Below are 19,303 nucleotides of genomic sequence, written 5' to 3' on the forward strand. Positions count from 1 at the left end.
GGGAGCCCTGCACTGGGCATGGCTCTGCCCCTGTTCTCTGCACCCCTTGACTGCTAAGGCAGCCAGGGCACCACCCACCTTCTTTGCAGCTAATTCATGTTCATCACGGTATTCACCACAACCAGCAGCTCAGTTCTCTATATGACAACTGGGAAGGCTCCCTGTGTCCATCCCAAGATGGGGTTTCTCCAACTACCACAAGCTTCACATTCAGAGAACACCACAAGAAATCAACTGAGACAAAACCTCACGTTGAGGTTTAGAGAAACCACCTCCAGGTCAAGGAGCCAAAGAAGCTCCCTGGAACGGACCTGCACAGCCCAGACCCATGGCAGCACCTGCCCATGTGCTCCACAGAATCCACAGTGAGCTGTGCAGGGGGCCACAGCCTCCTTCCCTGCTTTTCCTTCTCTTTTCCTTTCCTCCTATGTTATTAGTCCTTTACATCCCAGCCCACTGCTCTCTGGGCAGAGGGGCTGGAATAGCTCGTAACAGAGCCAGGAGCACTCGACCCTGTTTGGTCCCCATGCTCCTGTGCCACACTGGCAGGGACAGCAAGAGGCAGCATCTAATGACATTGACATTTCATTTCTCATTATAGACACAATTAAAAGCAGAGCGGATTATAAGCTGCCGCCACGCCATGTCACCCTGCTGCCGGCTTTATCCCTTCTGCTTGGGCAGTTCCATCAATGAATCGACTCCTTCCCCCACCGCGTTGATGGCTCCTTTCTGTTTGTTTATATAACACACTCAAACGTCCACTTTGCACCCACACTCCTGTACTTGCTAATGAACATTTGCTCGGTGCTCACCACATTCACCACAAGCTCTGGGAGGATGCTGGGGGGGCTGTGGGAGCCCAAGGCCCCTCTGCTCCCCCTGCCCACCCCACACTATCGCTCCCTGCCTGGTACTCCCCTGCACGAGCTTGGCACGGCCACGCCGGTCCCAGCCTGCACACAGACGTGGCTAAAGGTGGGATGCTCAGCAGGGCAACATCCTCGCTGTGCTCAGCATCCTCCTCCTCGCAGGGCAGATGCTTTAAGCCAGGAGCTCTAACAGGTACCCGTTAACGGAGCGTGCCTAATTAATCCGTGCCTCGGCAGCTCCCACGCATAGCATAGCTCTCCCCTCCAGCTCGGCAGCACTAACCCCGCCAACAGCGCTCTCTCCCCGCTCCGGAGCCGCCGCTCAGCGCTCATCCCGCAGCACCCAGCAGTTCCCCGGCAGCGCACCCCGCGGGCGATAGAAGGGCACCGGGTGTTGGGGAGGAAAAAGCCCTCTGGAGCTCGGCAGCCAGCGGGGCTGTTTCCTCTGCTTGGTATTCTCCAGCTTCACGAAGCTCTGGGGCTGTTGTTTAAATCTCTGGGTTTTGCTCGGAGCGCTTCAGAAGCTGCTCCAAAACCCGCAGATTTGGCCCCAAACCGTACCAGATTTGTCCCCAAACCTGACGTGCCTCCATCAAGCTGCCATCTGTGTATTCGCGACCGTGCAAGAGGGGAGGCAAAATCTCCTTCAAACTTTAACCACAGAGCGGGGATGCGGGCAGCTCGGAGCGGCTTGGGAGGGCTGCGGGGCGGAGAATGGGGGCAGCTCGGCGGGGCTGGGTGCGGAGGGCAGCGCTGCGCAGGGGATGCTCCCTGCCCGCCCGGGGACGGCTGCGGCTGGCACGGCTCCGCCGGTACCGACACGGCGCTGCTCGGGGCTGAGCCCGGAGCTGGGCAGAAGGGAAACAGGAGCAGGGAGTGGGAAGGAGCACGAAGGGGAGAGAGTGTGAGCGACCCCCCCCCAGCACCGCCTGAGCGGATGAAGTGAGATGCATTCCCCCTCCTCTCCCCACACGACGCGGGGGCTCAGAACCCCATTTCTTTCAGCCTCATACCAACAACAAAGGGAACTTGCAGAAAGTGCGGCCACCTTCCCCCCATAGCGCAGCCCTTCCCCGTTGCGGCCGGGCCGCCCCCCCCGCTCGCAGCCCCGCGTCGCCCCGCAGCGCGGAGAACCGCAGAGCGCGGAGCTGTCCGCGGTGCTGAACGCACTCACCGGGCCGGGCCGGCGCCTCCTGCCTCCTCCAGCCGCCTCCTTCCTCGTCCTTCCTCCTCCTCCTCCTCCTCCTCCCGTTGCCGTCGAGGTGGAATTGGGGCGTCCCCGCTCCAGGGGGGGGTCCCCGGGCTCGGCCTGGCGCCTTCCTGGCGCCGGCAGCCCGCTGCCTACTGTGGCAGAGCGGAGCGACCCCGGGACTGCCCGGCAGCCGCTCCCTCCTCTGCTTAAATTTCAGCGGCTTCGTTTTTTTTTTTTCTTTCTTATTATTTTTTTTTCTATATATTTCCTGCTCTCCCCTCTTCTCCCCTCTCTCCCCGCTCCGGGCTCTCCCAGCACGCAGCCACCTAGTGGGCAGAAATGGGAGGAAAATCCCGCCCGAACACCCAGGCGGCACCGCTGCGGCTGCACCGCCTCCCCCCCGCCGCCCTAATGCCAGGCGGCTGCCCCGGGGGAGGCATGGAACAGACAGGGAGGGGGGCAGAAGGACCATGAGGGGGAAAAGGGAGGGTGAGAAAATAAAGGAAGAGATGCAGAGAATGAGCTGAGTTATGCTGGGCTGGAAACGCGAACCCCTGGGGAAAAACCAACTCAACAAGGTTTGGGTCTTGTTCCTCCTTAACAGTGATGGAAACAGCCGCTGGTCTGGGGTGGTTCCTGCCCTGCAGATCATAGAATCACAGAATGGTTTGAGTTAGAAGAGATCTTATTGATCATCCAATTCTAATCCCTCTAGATCCTTCCAACCCAACACTTTCCACTAGACCAGGCTTCCTCGAGCACCTCCAAGGATGGGGCATCCACAACTTCTCTGGACAACCTGTCCCTCACCATCCACAGAGTGAAGAGTTTTTTTTCTAATCATAGAATCACAGAAAATCCCAAGTTGGAAGGGATTTTCCAGCTCCCTTCCCAACCAGGATGGACAAGGTGCTGTATCGGCACCTTGACATGTCTCAGACCAGCTGCCAGAACTTGGAGTAGTGTAAGAATACATGGCCAGGCTGGCATGAGGGATTTTTGCACCAGACCTTGCTTAAAACAGTGAAAAATCCCCAGGTTCAGTAGCCCACACTGCTCCTGTAGACACTGTTGCTGGTGTCACCAAGAGAACAAGAAACAAGCTTGCTTCCCCGGTGCCTGCTGCCTCAAACACAACCAGGAGGGAAGTTTCAATTGAATTCTCTCTTTGCAGGTTTGGAACTGTTTGTGTATTCCTGACAAATCCTCCCAATTACCATCACTCAGCCCCCAATATGCAGGAAAGACACTGAAGAGATTGTGAGGTTGTATTTTAACATATTCAGAGAGCTCTGATTTCTTTTGACTTCAGAACTTGGCTGAATATTTCTGGTAATGAGCCTGCCAATGCTTTTTGCCCAACAAGGAATAGCAGCACTGTTGTGGGTTGATGTGTTTTTCCCAGTTGAATTGGTGAACTGAAGTCGAAAAGAGCAATCTGACCTAATTACACGTACAGCTTTGGACACAGCTCCCACAGGTGGGTCCCAGTGCTGCCCTCTTGGATCCAGCCAGAACACGGCACAGTGCTGAGGTGGCCCTAAAGGTGTCTGTAACTCCAGAGACACGATTTTACTTCTTAGGGTCCCATGCCACTCTGGGTGGATGGCTATTTGCTTGCAAGCAGAGTGACTGAGAGCCTTGAGGTCCATCAATTGCTGCCCCACGCCTTCAAATCCAAAATGTTTCCCCACTGCACTGAGTGAAACAACATCCCACAGCACTTTGTTTCATCTTCCACTGGGGAAAGACAGATCGATTCTGAGAAGCCTCTTTGAAATGTACTCCGCAGAATGTGGGCTTCAGGCTTTTGCATTACAAAGAGGGCAAATCTGAAATGAAGAGAAAGACATTGAAATGAAGAGTTTCATCTGAAAGACATCTCACTTTTTGTTGTTTAAGAAGTGTTCAAGTGAGGCAAAAAACATATATATGTTCCTTGGAGCAGCCTAATGGAAAATAAAAGGAGTAGATGGGCATCGCTGGTCAGCAGCACTCAGTATCCCAGGGCAGGACAAAGGGTCACTGGATTACTGGATCCCTGTGGGATCCTGCAGTCCCCACAGCTGGAGCAGCAGAGGCCACCATCAACAGAACCAGGAGTGAAGCTGAGAAGCAGAGCACAAAATCCCTCACCCAAAAAACCAAGAACCCCAGTTGTGTGGCCAACAGGAGCAGCTCGAGGGCTGCTGGTCGCTGAGATGGAGGGCTGTGAATAACAAGAGGCGGAGAGCAGGAGGGATATTAAAGCAGTTTGAGTGCAGTCACGGAAGCAATAAACCCAAATCTTTAAACCCATCTATTGCCCCCGTGATCAAATCCCGAATTCCCTGCTCCTGTGAAGCAGCTGCAGAGGCAGAGCCTGGGGTGGTGGGGAGAAGCAAACTCTGAGAAACAAAGAGAGTTTGTCTCCCTCGGATGGCACGCGCAGTGTGTCCAATCTTCATATCAATATTAATATTATTGCATGGCATCGCCGTGCGCTCATGCTGTGGGTTGCAGCTGACACCGCCGTCTATAAAATGCTTATTACCAGCAGATAGCTTTCTGAAAACATCCAATAAAAGCCGTGTTTATAGATCATAGGCAGCACACGAGAAACCAAATGGATTTTTCATTTCGTGTTGGAAGGAAACGACCCAGCGCTGCTGCTGACAGCGTGGAGACCTGTTGCTCCTTGGGAGAGGCAGATTTAAAGGTAAAAATGAAAATAAAACCCAAAAAAGGAGCCCCAGAGGGTTGGGTTTGGGGGAAGAGCCAGAATCCTCTGCTCTGGTCCCTCTTCCTTCTCGCTTTCACGGTGTCCTGGGTAAGCGATGCTGACGTTGGCACTTCATCATCATTAAAGAGTCGTTGCTGCTACGAGCCCTTGATTTCTCATCTGTCCGCACCGAGAGCATCTCCATCACCAGAATAAATTACTCCTCAAAGCAGAGGCAAGAGGCTCAGTGATGATGACCCGTGTCCCAGGGAGAGGCAGGTTGAATGTGGGGTTACCACTTGCTTGTCCTGGGCAGCATCATCCCAGGGTAACTGTGAGCAGCAGCCTTCCCTTCTGCACCAACACTTCCCTGCATCTTTGCTTTAAATGAGCCCAGGCAAGTGGGATTATTCTCCTGACCACTGCGCTCAGTGCCCAGGTAAACCTGTGATGATATAAAGCAAGGGCAGGCAAGTTTTCTTTCTCCATTATGGCCACACAGTTTGCTCCATGGGCTTCCTTTCCCCCAGTCCCAGCCCACACCCCAGCCCAGCACCGCTGACTCCGACGACTTTGCATCAGCACAAGGAGCAGCTTTGCAGGCTCGCAGACAGACAAATAGCTCTGTAAACAGCTACAGGAAAAATTGGCACCCGGGGGAACGTTGTTCCAAGGACCGTGCTAAATGCAGGGATTTGAAACCATGATTTTTATGGCAAACAAGCCCAACACACTTGCAGTGGGAGCACTCACACGCTGCCTTCTGCATCTCCATCCCCTCCTTGCCCCTCAGGCAGAGCCATGTGCAGGTGGGGTTGCAGCATCCCTGGGATGCAGCAGCATGCAACAGGTTGGCAGGGTTGTTAAAAATGCAAGATGCCCTTCAGTGCTGCTATTACCGAGACAATTCATTCTGATGTTACAGCGTGTTAAGGGGTGTATTAAAGCAATTAAGCTCTGCTTTCAAGGTTTAATATCTGGAATTAGACGAGGCTGTGGTAGCTCTGGGAGGGCTCCAGGAGTAGCTGGTGGCTCCAATAGAGGTGGCTGCAATGGGGCTCAGCCATTGGCCCCATTATGTGGTAACCCTATAGCAGCCCCCTGATGGGCAAGAGGGAAGCTGAAGCCTTCTCTGCAGGAAGCACAGTGTGTTACAGCTTAGTAGGGGGATGGATTTGTGCCCATTTCACAGATGGGTAAAACTGAGTCCTGGAAGGGCCACGGGCTGGGATCACCAACCACGGGTCCTATAGGCTCAACTTCCTGTTCAGCCCCGTTTCTTTCTGTTCAAGCAGGCAACATGCAGTACTGGTGTTTCCATCTCTGGGCTGCACATGGGCTATTAAGGAAAAAAAAGATGATAAATAAAGATAAATGAAGGAAAGAGGAGCGTGTTGGCAGTCCTTCTCCATCATTCCATTCCTTCCTTAAGCAGATCAAATTATGACCTGAAATCACTGAATACATATTTTATTATGTGGATAATTTAAAGGATGAGGGTGAGAGAGAGAATTTGTAAGGCGCAGTGGTGTTAGAAGACAAAGAGTTACCATTAATCTCCTACAGGGGGGAAAAAAGGAGAAAATGAATTGGAGGAGGGAAGAGAGGTGAGAAACGTCCATGGTTCATAAGCATCGTGTTGGTGCATGTGCTGCTTCTGAACAACTTCTGAGCCCTGTGGCCCCTGCTTGCCCTTGCCAGGGCTGTGCCCAGGGCTACACCTTTGCGGTCTGCTGGGCTTTGGCTCAACTTAGGCGGCAGCTGGAGCGTGATGCTGCTATGACTTTGAGGGGTTGCCCCTCCACATCACCCCTCTGCCCCTGCAGATCGATAGTGGCTTCGGGATGTTTGTTGGTCGGCACATGATCAGGAGGAGATGCTGAGTTTGTGGCTTAATAGAAATAAGCCACAGGATTGTCATGTATAGGGTGTGGGAGGCAAGGGTTGGAAAAGGGGGAGCCATGAAGATCTGATTAAGGAGGATACATCCACCCCAGAGACCCAGGGAAGGCTGCATGGCTCAGGGAAGGGCTGAGACACGCTGGGATGGTGGTGTCCTGAGCACAAGACAAAGGGGCTGAATTCCAGCTTCAGTGGGATGTTATTTGCAGACACTCACATTTTCAGGTGGTCTTGAATGGGATTTAGTCTTCACTGCCAGCACAGACAGGTACCAAGTTGAAAGGAACTTTGGGGATTAAAAACATACATACAACATTTGTACGTTCTTAGGGGTATCTGGAATTCAGAGTGCTCTTTGTTTCAATGAGTGCAAATGAGATTCTCCCTACCCAATGTGCACATTTCCTGGATGGAAGGACACTGGGATGGGTCCACACCTACAGCCTTTCACCCCTCCTTGCTGCTCAAGTGCACAAAAGCAATCCCCACAAAAATCATCCCAGGTGCAGCAAACAGGATTAAAACTCTCCCCAAGGCCCCCAGGCTGCATGAGCAGTTTGGGATTTGTGTTCAGCTTGCACCACTGACTTGATTTCAGCTGTCACATGCTATTACTCACGCCTCCTAAGGATGGCCTGGATGTTCTTTTAATTTGAACGTCTCCAAATTATGTTCCTTGGCTGCCTGAGAGGATTTCAGAGATGAGGTGGCAGCGCCGTCCAGCTGCAGCTGCCAGCAGCCCCCAGCCCCACAGTGGGAGCACAAAGGGATTTCAGGCAGTACACTGGGGCTGAAGGTGCAGCTCATGCCTTACAGCTACTTGTGCAAGTCCTTAAGAAGTCACTGCACACCCTGCCCCAAAGGCTTTTTTTCCTGCTGCTTAATTGTATAGGATGAGTCCTCATTCTGCCTCTGCTGAGTAGCAATGGTGAATCATCACCCAGACCCAGATTTAAGGGGGTGAAAGTTAAAGTAGGAAGGTATAAAATTCCTGTTCTTGAAGATAAGCTAAGAAAGATTTAAAACCACTGTTTTTGGTGAAGCTGACTCAACTCAAGCTGGCTTGTCAGTGGGGAGCAGGGAAAGCAGACTTGCTTTAACCCAACACAGTTTCATATCATTAAGAGAGTGAAGAAACAAAATAAATAACCCAGTATTGCCTTGTTGAGCTGAGAGCAGGTTGGGAAGACCCTCAACACCAGAACCCGCTCTCAAAACAGAACTGAAGCAAAGTGACGGTCACCAGGAGGCTGTGGGATGGGCTCTGGTCTTTTCCTGCCACACCACGACTCCATGGGGGCTTCAGCTCTTTGGCTCCCCATGTCATGGCAGGCGATGGGCTAACAGGGTGCTTTCTTCCAGCCAAACATCAGGGTTTGGCTGCCCTCTGGCCTCCTCCAACAAGGAGAAAGGAATGACTGCTTTTGAGCAAGGAAGGATTGGTTCTGCCTTTCTAATTATCTTCTGGTGTCTTTGCAACCTTCTGGAATGAGACCAAATTAAACAAACAAGGATCCAGCATGTGAGTTGAATGCTGGCATTAGCAGCTTGCCTGCACTTGCTGCTGAAGAGCCCTGACATATTGATATTAATTCAAATTTCCCCTTGACCATCACTTTCGATTCCCTCCAGCAATGAACTTCTTTTTAGCACTGAAGCGCGATCCTCCCACTCTTCTATTAAGTGCTTTAAGATTAATTAAAGAGGCTGGCTTGCTCTTGTGGGATTTCAAATTCACCCAACACCTCTCCCAGAGACACAAGCACTGGAGGCAAAAGCTGCTGTGGGGCTGATGTGGGTCAGATCTATGGGGCAGGAGCTGCTGTGGGTCATATCTATTGGGCAGCAGCTGCTGTGGGGCAGCTACCAGCCACAGGCTTTGTCACTTTGGGTCTCCCAAAGCAAGAGACTGGGAGTAAGGGCTGCACACACCTACTGCAACAGCAATTAATTTTCACAATGAGAGTTAAGCACTGGAACAAGTTTCCCAGAGAGGTTTAAGAATTTCTGTCCTTGCTCGGTTTAGCTTTTGAGCATCTCCAAACCCTGGAGCAACCCAACCCAGCTTTGAAGCTCTGAGCAGGGGGTGGAGCAGAGACTTCCAGAGGTGACTCCTGAATTGGATTATTCCCCGACACTAAAAAAAAGGCTGAAAACCTCACTGAGGTCATGGGCTGAGGATGGAAAGGAGGCTGTTGAAGGCTACCACGTTGCTGAAGGAACACAGCACGGCATCAGTACAGCAAGTGTGTGAATTGGGAACTCACCAGCCATTAACCAACCTGCCTGGAGATGGTTTCTTCTCAAAACAGTAGATGAGAACTGCTGCAGGTCTGTGCAAGAGCTGTTTGGGAAGGGAGAACTACCATCTCTTCCACAGCCTCTGTTAACTGGACCCGCTCCTTCCACGTGGGTCATCTGCAGGATCCTCATCACTTGTCCTGGCAAACACCACACAGACAGCAAAGCAATGGCTTTTGGATAGCGAGCTGCTCATATAGAGGACACGGGAAGACGACTCATTCGAAAGAAATTCAACCAAGCACTGTTAAAAGATTATAGTAATTATATGCAACTTAATTCACATCAACAGCAGAAAGTTACCTGAAGGAAAGAAAATTAAGGGGATTAAAATAAGGAGCATATCGCTTGTCACAAAAAGACAAAGACAAAAAATGCCATCAACCCGTGTTTATGAGCTGCTGTGTTTCTAATTAGGGCCAGACTCTGAATTTGCATTTTATCTTGATTGAAGCGGAATGAAAACCTAGAAAATAAAGGAGGCTAATGTTAAACTGTTTTCACTGCTTAATTCAAGGAGTAACCTCACAGCATTCAATAGCTGTTTGTTTTTTTTTCCCCCTTCTGTTTTCAACATCTCATCAGAGCCATTTCAATTTAAAGTCCAGAGGACATTCAAGTAGGGAGCAGAGGAGGAATGAGGGCGGCTGCCAAGTGGCTGCTTGTGGCATGGAGCAGGGGGATGAGATGTGCCCGAAGGCCCCTGTCACAACAGCAGACACAACAGCAGCAGCCTGCAAAACAAATCAATAGGCACCGATAACTGAGACAGGCTGAGGGAAACCCAGCATCCAAGGCAGGGAGGGTGGCAGATCTCAGGCACAGGCACCCCTGAAAACACAGTGAAGATGGATATGGACTGCTCGGCAGGAGGCCAAAGGAGCCCATCTCGATTCCTTCTGTCACAACGACCCTGGTGACTCACATGGCTGAGACCTGCAGCAAGACAAGTATGATCTCATGCTCTGTCCTCTCTCCCTGCTCTCCTTGCTCTTTCTGTCCCGGCATGTCAACAGTCACAAAGAAACCCAGCGCACACTGGGTGCTGCCTATGGTGCTCCCTTCTATCTGAGAACTGCAGCACATCTGTCCACTGTAGCCCAGCTGGAAACAAGCACGAGCATTGGGTCAGGACAGGATCTGTCCTCAGCTCTGCTGTAAAACATCAGCTCCAAGCATTTACCACCTTTCACACACAGCAGGCACAGCTGCATGACTGGCAGCCCAGGCAGCAAGACCTTGCTGTGCTCATGCACAGCACACAAAACCCTGCGCCAGCAACCCCAAGCCTTGGAGACACATGAACTCAATGAATGAACTCAAAGGGGCTCCGCTTGTGAATTGAAATGCTGCCTACAGGTATCGCTGTGTGCATTGCACCTTCACCACATGCAACAAGAAAAAGCTGCTACACCCACCCAATTCCACTTCCAGGCTTAACAAGTGCTGGCAGCTCTGTGTGACTGCTGCTCCTGGGGACCATCTGCACCTTCCTCCTCCCCCTGCTCTTCTGACAACAAAGCAACGACAGCTCTTAGCATCATGGTTTATTCCCCCTCCGTATGTACAGTTAAGTGTATGCACGACCATTAAAAATAAGGCTACTTATATCATGGCTCTGAAACACATTACAAACCAACTCCATCCTCTCTCTTATTACAGCATTCACAAGTCTCAGCTTCCATTGATGGTTTGCAGAGGGGCAAACGTCAGTGGACCACAAGGGAGACGAATGGTGCAGGGCTTTGGTAACTGGAACAAGATACTTTCTCCTCCAGCTGGTAGAGTCAAAGGCAGGCAGCTCAGTGTCAATGAGGTCACCTCTCCATGATGTCTCGGTGGGGGCAGTCCAGGTCCCAGGCAGCTGCAGCTCACGTCACTTCTTCACAGTTGGTGGCAGGCAGCAGAGGACTGGATTCACGTGGGTCAGAGGCTGACTTACTCCTCTCCTTTGGAGCAGCCCGTTAGGGCCAGAGCAGGGGCACAAAGGGAAGAAGAAGGGGAAGCTGCCCTTCTCTTCTGGGTAACCAAAGGACTTTAGTCTCCAGCGGCGTCAACCTGGATGACATTTCTCAACATTTAATGCATCTAAAAAATAAAATCAAAGGAACAACTCAACCATATCTGAAAGCAAATTGCTTGCACGTCCAGGTAAGGCTTAGAGACTTCATGCCAACAGAGATGAAGGAATAGTCCAGATAAAGACGAATGGAGGTGTGCGACTGAGGACAGCCCTGTGTGGTCCAGTAAGCGCTCCCTTCCCCAGTAAATCTGTTCCCATGTGCAACAAGAGAGAATCTTCCCGCTTCAGCTTGTGGCTCAATAAATTTTATTATTCCTTTTTGTTTTTATTTTAAAGAATTTGTTTTCCTATCATAAAAATTAGACAACCATACCACCACCAGCAGCAGCAAAGTCTGTGGAGTTAATGTTGATGGCAGACAGTTCACCGGTGTTCCCAGCATCTCAAAAATGTCCTTGAAAGTCCATACATGGGAAAACATACAAACAAACATGGTGGTTTTGGGGAGGAACATCAAGGTGGTTTCGGTTTCTTGTCCCACTGAAGATCCCAGATGAACAATGCAGCGTTATCAGCAGGACCAAGTACCTCAAGCCTTGAGAAAAGCCTTCATACCAGCTCCAGTACCTGATTAATAGGAATAACAAGAAGTACAGAATAGGAATTTATGACATTCATTATGTCCTACATCAGCATATAGATCATTAGGACAGGTCTGACCCTTCTTGTCTCCACCTCTTACCCTTTATTCACCAGCAAGCAATAACATCAAACAAATGAGATGGGCACTATGAGGGCTGTCACCTGCTGAGTGATTTGTACAGCACGTAACAACCCAGGGTGGTTTGACTGGGGACAGCTGGGGGCTGTAAGTCCATGGGCACACACTGGCATGGTGGAGAGGGATGGGCCCACAGCATAAGTGCCCTTTCCTGGGCACTGCCAGCCTGTTGCACCTTCCCCACTGTCTGCTAACAAGTTCTAATAGAAATATCAGAATCCAAATAACCTTGGCTGTTTACACATTTCTCCCTCCACCTTCACTCATTAACAAGCAAAGTGCATGAGCAAAACCATTCCTGTTGCTGCTGGATTCACTTAAAGGTATCAGAAGCATCTGTGTGCTTTGCCCGTTTAAGTAGGAAGGAAGTGACCAAAGTAATGAGCAACCAATTCCAAAGTCTGCCAAATAAATCACCTACAAATGAAAAGCTACAGCATCACACTGCAATAACAGGAGTAACCAGGCCAATGATGGCCTAAAAAGGAAGAAAAATATAAACCTAATCACACAAACGACTCGGGACTTATTTCTGCTTTTTCAGTCATTTTTCCAGGTTCGTTCAGACCATTGGACTTGGTCTGGCTCCAGAAAACTGCATGAAGGAGAACTGGGAGGAGGAAGCTCAGATTCACAAGGGTGACAACTCAGCATGGAACTCTGCATACAGCAAGTAAATTCCTTTATCAGCAGCCATGGGAAGCGTCAGAGCTCTGGGCTATGAGCCTGCAGCATGAAAACCAAGCCTTAAAAGCACAGTGGAGGTGAACACTCCTGGGTTCAGTCCAGGACAATGCTGGACCTGGGGCTGTGCAGAGGAGCAGCACCTGGGTTTGGGCAGTATTTCTGCTTGGCTATGTGCTCGATAGAGACACAAAGTGGGACAAAGTCTTCCGCACGTTATTTGACATTGTGTGGACAGAAATACGTTGAACAGATATCCTGGGAAGACTTGTATTCAGGCACTGAAAACCTGGCAAAACATGAGCCTCTCTGTGCACAGGAAAGGTTGTTGCTTTCGTGAAACTCTATGTTGGCAGCTGCTGTCTGTTAAAGTCAGTCCACATGCTCAGAGTAAGCAATGCGAGGGAGCAGCCCTGCTCATTTCAAGCACTGCTTTAGCTGGCTGCACATCAGGAGCTCAGCTTTCAGCTCTGCTGCACCAGCCAGAAGATGGGGTCTGGCTAATGCCAACGAGCAAATGCAGAGCCTCCTCTGCTGTCACAAAAATCAACACGAGCGCGTGGAGATGTTTGTGCCAGACAGCACTAATTTAAAACCTCTCCATTCAAAGCAACGCCACGCAGCTGCTTTCGAACCAACGTATAAATGCAGCGGCTGCTGTGGCAACTGAGATGTGGCACCTATTATCAGTCAGGAAAAATATTGCATACATAACACCCAGTGCCAGGCCTGTGTTTAATTTAAGCAGCACATCACTGCAGAGCATCGAGCTCTCCCGATGCAGGCTGGTTTCCCTTCTGCACTGTTGAGAGCCAAGGAGCAGTGGATGTAGGGCAGCACCAACAGCTTTCTGCACCCTGGTCCTACCTCTGTTATATGCCCATTCCTCCAAATACCAGAGGCAAACACATCATTTAAACTGCAAACTTCCATGGCTGGGATGACCTCCACTGATGGTTTCTGCTGGCTGTACCATGTCTGCGGCCTCTCCCTTTACTAACAACAGATTCAAGCACTCAAAGAGAAGATGCACAAAATAACTTACCTTAATTGTACCCTGACTGTTAGCAGCAATTAGCACGTTGGACTCCTGGAAAAAAGAAGAGGCTCAGTCACCATTTGCCATTGCTTTTCCATTTTTTCCTTTTCCTTTATTTGGAATAAACAGCAGTGAAGTAGTTGCTTTTTCATTTTAAACACGGTAAGTATATCTAATTGCAAAAGGAACTTAACTCTTCCCACTTCCAAGATGCTTTTGAGGCTAGAAGTCTTCATAAAAGTTACATTACCTTAAAGAGTTAGAAAGCAATAATCCCTAGTGCTCGTACACAGCTTTAAATCTCAAAAGCAATTTACAAACATGAATTAATCCTCACAGTCCCCTTGTGAAGTGGGCAAATAATAACAATCATTTCATCTTTTGGCAGCATATGGACAAAGGTCTCTGGTGCCCTACCTAACTAAACCAACTCATCAATGTGACAAAAGCTCTCCAGCTCAGCCAGGGGGTTTCCAACCAACAAAACAAAGAAGGAAAAGAGTAGCTTTGTCTTACCCCGCTGTCAGAAAGCAATAGCAAATACACCACATTTAGAAGGGAATGAAAAGAGGGCTTCAGCTTTGCTGTGACTCAGAAAGACAGCTCCTGTGAACCAATGGAATTCTCTTATTTTCTTATCCTGGTTGTCTGCAAATTAACACCTGCCACACCAACAGGCAACCTCAGGCAGACACTGAGTGCCAGTCGCATACAGGAAGACCTCTGCCCTGCTGCCTGAATGCCTGATGGCAGTGCAAATGCACCCTTCCCAACCAGAATCAGGGCAGGGAAATCCCAAATGAATGATACAGTGCCAAGAAACATGAAAAAGAAATGAGCACCACAGCAATGGCAGCAGCACTGGAAGCAACCCCTCCCTACCTGGTGTCCTGCGTGCCCTTTTGCAACCAAACCACCTGCCACAAACTGTTTTGTCTAATGATATCCCCCAACATCTTTCAGTTTCTCTTGCTGCTGCTAGACAAAGTTGCTGTAATTATCCCATCACTTAACACATGCATTTTTAATGAAGCCAGTGACTGGAACAGACCTGCTGGTGTTCAGCAGGCTGGAGGTGGCCCTGCAGCAGGCATATCACTGCCTGGGGGACAAAGAAATGAATGGGGCTTCATGCTGGATGCATGGAGCACTGGGAGCCCACACAACCACCAGCAAAGGGGAAGAAATCCCATTTTGATGTGCAAGTCCACTAATCAGGTAAGAGCAGCCTTCCGGTGACCCACTGGGCTAACTGTTAGAAATAGAATTGTTCACCCCCAATTCTATCCATTAGGGGATTAGTTACTACTCCTGGTATTATCTCAGCAATGATCTTCCAATGTCAAAGCTCCCGAGAAGAAAATACATCCCCAAAGGAAACATATACTCCCATTTCCATTAATTTGGAGGCTAGCAGAGTCTAATCCTGTGAGCTCCCCAGCTTCTGGTTAACAACTACAATCCAAAAACAGCAGGAAGGATACAGATTTAAGTGTGATTTGGTGACCAGAACAGGGAGCAGATCGTTCTGGGATGCCTGATAGGATTTGGGGGGAGAGGCACAGATACCAATCTACTGAACCATGCCAAAGAGTGAACTCCTGGGTACAGACAGTCCAGGGCCAGAATGATTCCTGTTTGCACTGCGAGTGATTGGTAATTCATCCTGTGGCTGCAGTCTGCTGGGGTACCACTGTAAATGAACTCTGGTTCAATGAACAGTTTTACCTTGCTAAATAAAATAAAAACGCCAGAGGGTAATACACTCTCACTCTCACTCTCTAGTTCTTCAGAAGCCACTGTTTCTTCAGCAGGGCTTGAGCTAATCGCTGCTCCGCCGCTTTCATCCACAACACACAAATGAGAGCAGACAGCAGCAAAATTAGCACCAAATCTGTCATTGAGCAAACAGGGACTCGTGTGTTAGGCACTCCAACACTGCTTCTCCGGGAACACAGCAAGGGAACTCTTTAATCCTCTAGAGGAACAACACTCTTCCTTCTGTGCTGCCCACAAAACAAGCAATACATGGAAGGCATCATAAACCTAAGCAAGTTGTGCAGCTGCTTAGATAGCAGCACGAGCCCTGTCAGTTTATACCTCCCAGCAGCTACACACACGTTGAGCCAATCTGTTTGCCTGGGTGGGTAGAAGAGAGTTACCTCAAAGGACCATGGCCACCTAAGCTGGCAGATGTATGGCACCACTGCCAGCATTCAGGCTTGAACAAAGACTCCTACTGTTGGCTTTGATTGCATGTCCTACTTGATCACTTTGTAACCACGCATGGCAGGATGGGTTGGAAGGCTGGCTCTCAATCCTTCTCTCATTTATTGCCTGCATGAGCCCAAAGATCCCAAAGCAGAGGTGGGGGGATGTGAGAGACCCACCACAACTGAATGCTTGTGCCCTGGAGTAACCAAGTTCTGAAATGACTCTGTTACACATGTACCCTGCTGGGTCCTGCTGTGGGCGGTAAGCAGCTGCAGCACTTCCTGCAGCAGGATCTGTAGGTGCCAGCTGCCTTCACTAAAAGAAGATTGAAAGGGAAAACAGCCACAACAAAAAAAAAGAGAACAAACACGATAAAAATCAAGCGAAGGTTTTACTGCCTGGCAAACAGCAGCATTTTTCCATCCGGCAAGCATTACTGCACCCTGATGAAATGTGGCAACCTCTCCCATGCACATCAGGGCAGATAAGGGGTGATGGGTGGAGATGTGATGCAGCGTGCATCGGTCCCCTGCCATGAGATAACACAGCATTTCAAACAAGCCAGGGACGGCCACAGAACTGATGAGAGACTGCTGAAGATTTTTTGGTCTTGTTAAATCGATAGAGAAGAGGCTCTGGGGACCATCAGAACTGCGCACTCGGAGTTATGCACTAATTTAAAGAAGATTAATTGACAGATGTAGGTGCACCTCAGGATTCGCATCAAGATGAACACGGGGTGCTCCAGGGCTGAAGTCTCATCTTGTGCTGAAACTACTCAAGAACAGCCTTTCTTTTGTGCTGTCTTTTCCCTCGGGTGCCCTGACATTACTATGGGAAGCCTGAAAGACAGTTGCTTGACGTTGGGAAGGGCTCAAGTCCACCAGCAATCCCTTCCTTCCTACAGACTGGATGTGGACCTACACAGAGATAGGCACTGTGCAAAATCAACCTGTAATGAGAGCAAAGGTGGTCCAGACAGAAGCACCTCTGACCTGAACCTGGCATCCCCATCACCCAGAGCTGGCGCTGGAAGAACATGACTCACTCACCCCCAGTAACTTCAAAGCCACTCACCCTTGGGATCTGACGGGACTTTCACTGATTGCACCAAAAGGAGAAATTGCTACAGCACATTCTTGAAGGGAAAGAAAAACAAAATCAAATCTGGGACCTTCCTGAGTAGATGAGATACCTGCTACATTCATCATTCAAAGGAGTTATTCACCTGGTGACAGCTGGGTTTTGAAGCACTCTGATTTCCTTCCCTCCTAGATGAGCCCTGCGTTTGGATGGCCCTGGGGAGGCAATTTGTACAGGGGAGGGAGGGGAAGGCAAGCCTGGCTGGCTGCTGGTATTCATGCAAGAGCAGTCAGAGAATCAGAATTGCTCTGGAAGTTTCCTGAAGCTTGAGCTAACTCAGCTGAACAACAGAAGCCCTGAAAATTGTCAGAGCTGCTTCAGTGTGATAGGAAGTAAGGGCTGTAGCTCTGTGCAAGAAAACATAGGTGGGGGTAATTGGATGAAAGTCACTCCACATGGATAGTTTTTAGAACCACCATGAGGGCACGGCTTCTTGGATGGGCACACATTGGCACTCAGGTATACAACTCTATGGTGCAATTGCACAACCTGTCTCTGCCAGCCCCCCTTGTTAACAAAGAGGTGAACAGGAGGACCCTGCTGTACCCTCACCTGCATCCTCAGCCTCCAGTTGTTGTGTATCCCTCATCACTGGGCTGTGAAATCACAGGCAAGTGGCTTACGGTCTTCCTCTCCTGATAAAAATAGAGGGCCTGTCTCAAAAGGACTTGGTACAGGCAAGATGAACACAAATCGCTTATCTCTTTTTCCTTTAATCCTCTTTGCAAGACCACTCACCCACTGTTAACCCACACACAGCAATCCTTAAATTCAGATGTTCCCAATCTCTGCTGAAACTTTCCCTGAAGGAAAAGCTGAAGCATCATCTACATGAGAAGAAGAGCACAGACGCACACTTGAAACATCTCTGTCCCTCCAGTATGAATAGGAGCACTTGTTTATCAACATAACCTACGCTTCTACGGTTTGCAAATGGAATAGTTTTGTGCTTGCTGGTCCAACCAGGACAGAGTCAGAGTGCTTGAAGGGCTGCTAAATGCACTGGGTAGCAAACAGACACTGCTTTAACTGCGTATGCAAACACATAAAAGACGCAGAAGCGCTCCTCAGTGCCATTAACCAGACACAACTAAGCTTCAAACCAAATTGGCCAACCGCTTCCCACAAGGACTGTGCTGAAGAAGAAGCCTTCTTAATGGAGAGATGAGACAACATGGACTTATTTCCTACTTCTGCACTCTCCCCTGTCTTCCACAAATAGCAGGAAGAATGCAACGGGCTGAAGAAATTGCTTGTTAGGAAGATTAATGTAGCGATGGTGGAGCAAGATGTTTCTCCAAATTATACATGCACGTGTTCACACAACAGACTCAAAACCTTATTTGGGACTTTTCACTGTCTTATAAATAATTACAGAAGACAAACTCGTGCCTCTCTTCTCCCTACATAAATAAACCACATTCCCCTCCAAACTTCCAGTCCCGTAATCATTGAGATAAGTGTGAGTTTTCTGCATTTTCAGCTACATTCCTTCTATAGATTCACAGTTAGGATTCTTAAAGAACGTATTTTAAATTAACAACTTCTCACCTTCCCGCCCCAGCAGACGTTTTTGCTAACAAAAGCCTGGTTTGTCAGCAATTCTCTTTCAAGCAGCTCAACCCCGAACACGTATTCAAAGGAGCTGGAGCCCTAATTAAGAAAAGCTGTTGATACAATAGCAAGATATACTGGCTGAGAAAGCTAGTGCTCAAATGGCCATTGTTTTATATTATTTATAGGCAGAATTAAAGTGCACAGTTGGATTAAATCTAGTGCAGCTTGCACAGAAAGCTATTTTTTAACAGCAAAGCTACTTGGTCCTTACAGGAGATGGCTATTACTCAAGACATATCCCATGGAAAGTTCTCACACTGACGCTATGCACGAAGCCTTTTCATGTATCGAGATGCATGAAAGTGGTTCCCCAACAGAACACCAATGCTCGCCTGCTCTTCATCTTGTAATTAGCAGATTATAACGGCTTTTCACTCTAAATCCCCTGAGATCCAGCTGTTTTCTTGTTGCATGACTCAAGCCAGCTTTTGTTTTTGAAAGAAAATTACAAATTCTAACCTGAGAAACAAGATGAACCTCCAGCGTACAAAATCAAATGCTAATAAGCCCAACCAATAAACGACATCTCTCCCCAGCAGGGCAGTACTTTGCATGTGGAATTGTCCTTTTTCCATTGTTGCACTACAATCGTTATCCATGAACAGCTGCACGGTGCAGTGGTTATAGCAGCACTGTCCAACCTGTTATCTCCCCATGTTCCAGAGCCCACTTCACGTGCCATCACGTTTGCTCGATGTTAATCCCTTTGGAACAAATTTAACTGACTGCTATCTACTCTGGGAACATCGGGTCTGAGCAGAAATTAATTAATTCTTTAAACTGAGCAGTTTTTTTCTAAAGAACGAGGTCTTCCATACACACGATGTCACACCA

General features: G+C 49.2%; 2 protein-coding genes across 6 annotated transcripts in view; both read right to left on the minus strand.

Annotated features, from left to right (window-relative positions):
• Window positions 1–2,333, minus strand: part of TNR (tenascin R) — a 47,627-nt gene extending 45,294 nt beyond the window's left edge. For 2 of the 3 annotated variants that reach the window (XM_032446232.1, XM_032446231.1), the window contains exon 1: window positions 2,047–2,333. The gene's annotated coding sequence lies outside the window, so the exon portion shown is untranslated. The remainder of the gene's footprint in view (window positions 1–2,046) is intronic. The other variant, XM_015869798.2, reaches the window with a different exon arrangement.
• An 8,167-nt stretch (window positions 2,334–10,500) lies between these two features.
• COP1 (COP1 E3 ubiquitin ligase) overlaps window positions 10,501–19,303 on the minus strand; it is a 120,016-nt gene continuing 111,213 nt past the window's right edge. For 2 of the 3 annotated variants that reach the window (XM_032446164.1, XM_032446163.1), the window contains exon 19: window positions 17,405–17,487. In XM_032446164.1, coding sequence (XP_032302055.1) covers window positions 17,413–17,487 — 75 coding nt within the window. In that variant the 3' untranslated portion in view covers window positions 17,405–17,412. Of the gene's footprint in view, window positions 11,619–13,501; window positions 13,547–17,404; window positions 17,488–19,303 lie in introns of those variants that run through there. The other variant, XM_015869783.1, reaches the window with a different exon arrangement.

This window comes from Coturnix japonica, chromosome 8, assembly GCF_001577835.2.
Source record: "Coturnix japonica isolate 7356 chromosome 8, Coturnix japonica 2.1, whole genome shotgun sequence".
Taxonomy (NCBI): domain Eukaryota; kingdom Metazoa; phylum Chordata; class Aves; order Galliformes; family Phasianidae; genus Coturnix; species Coturnix japonica.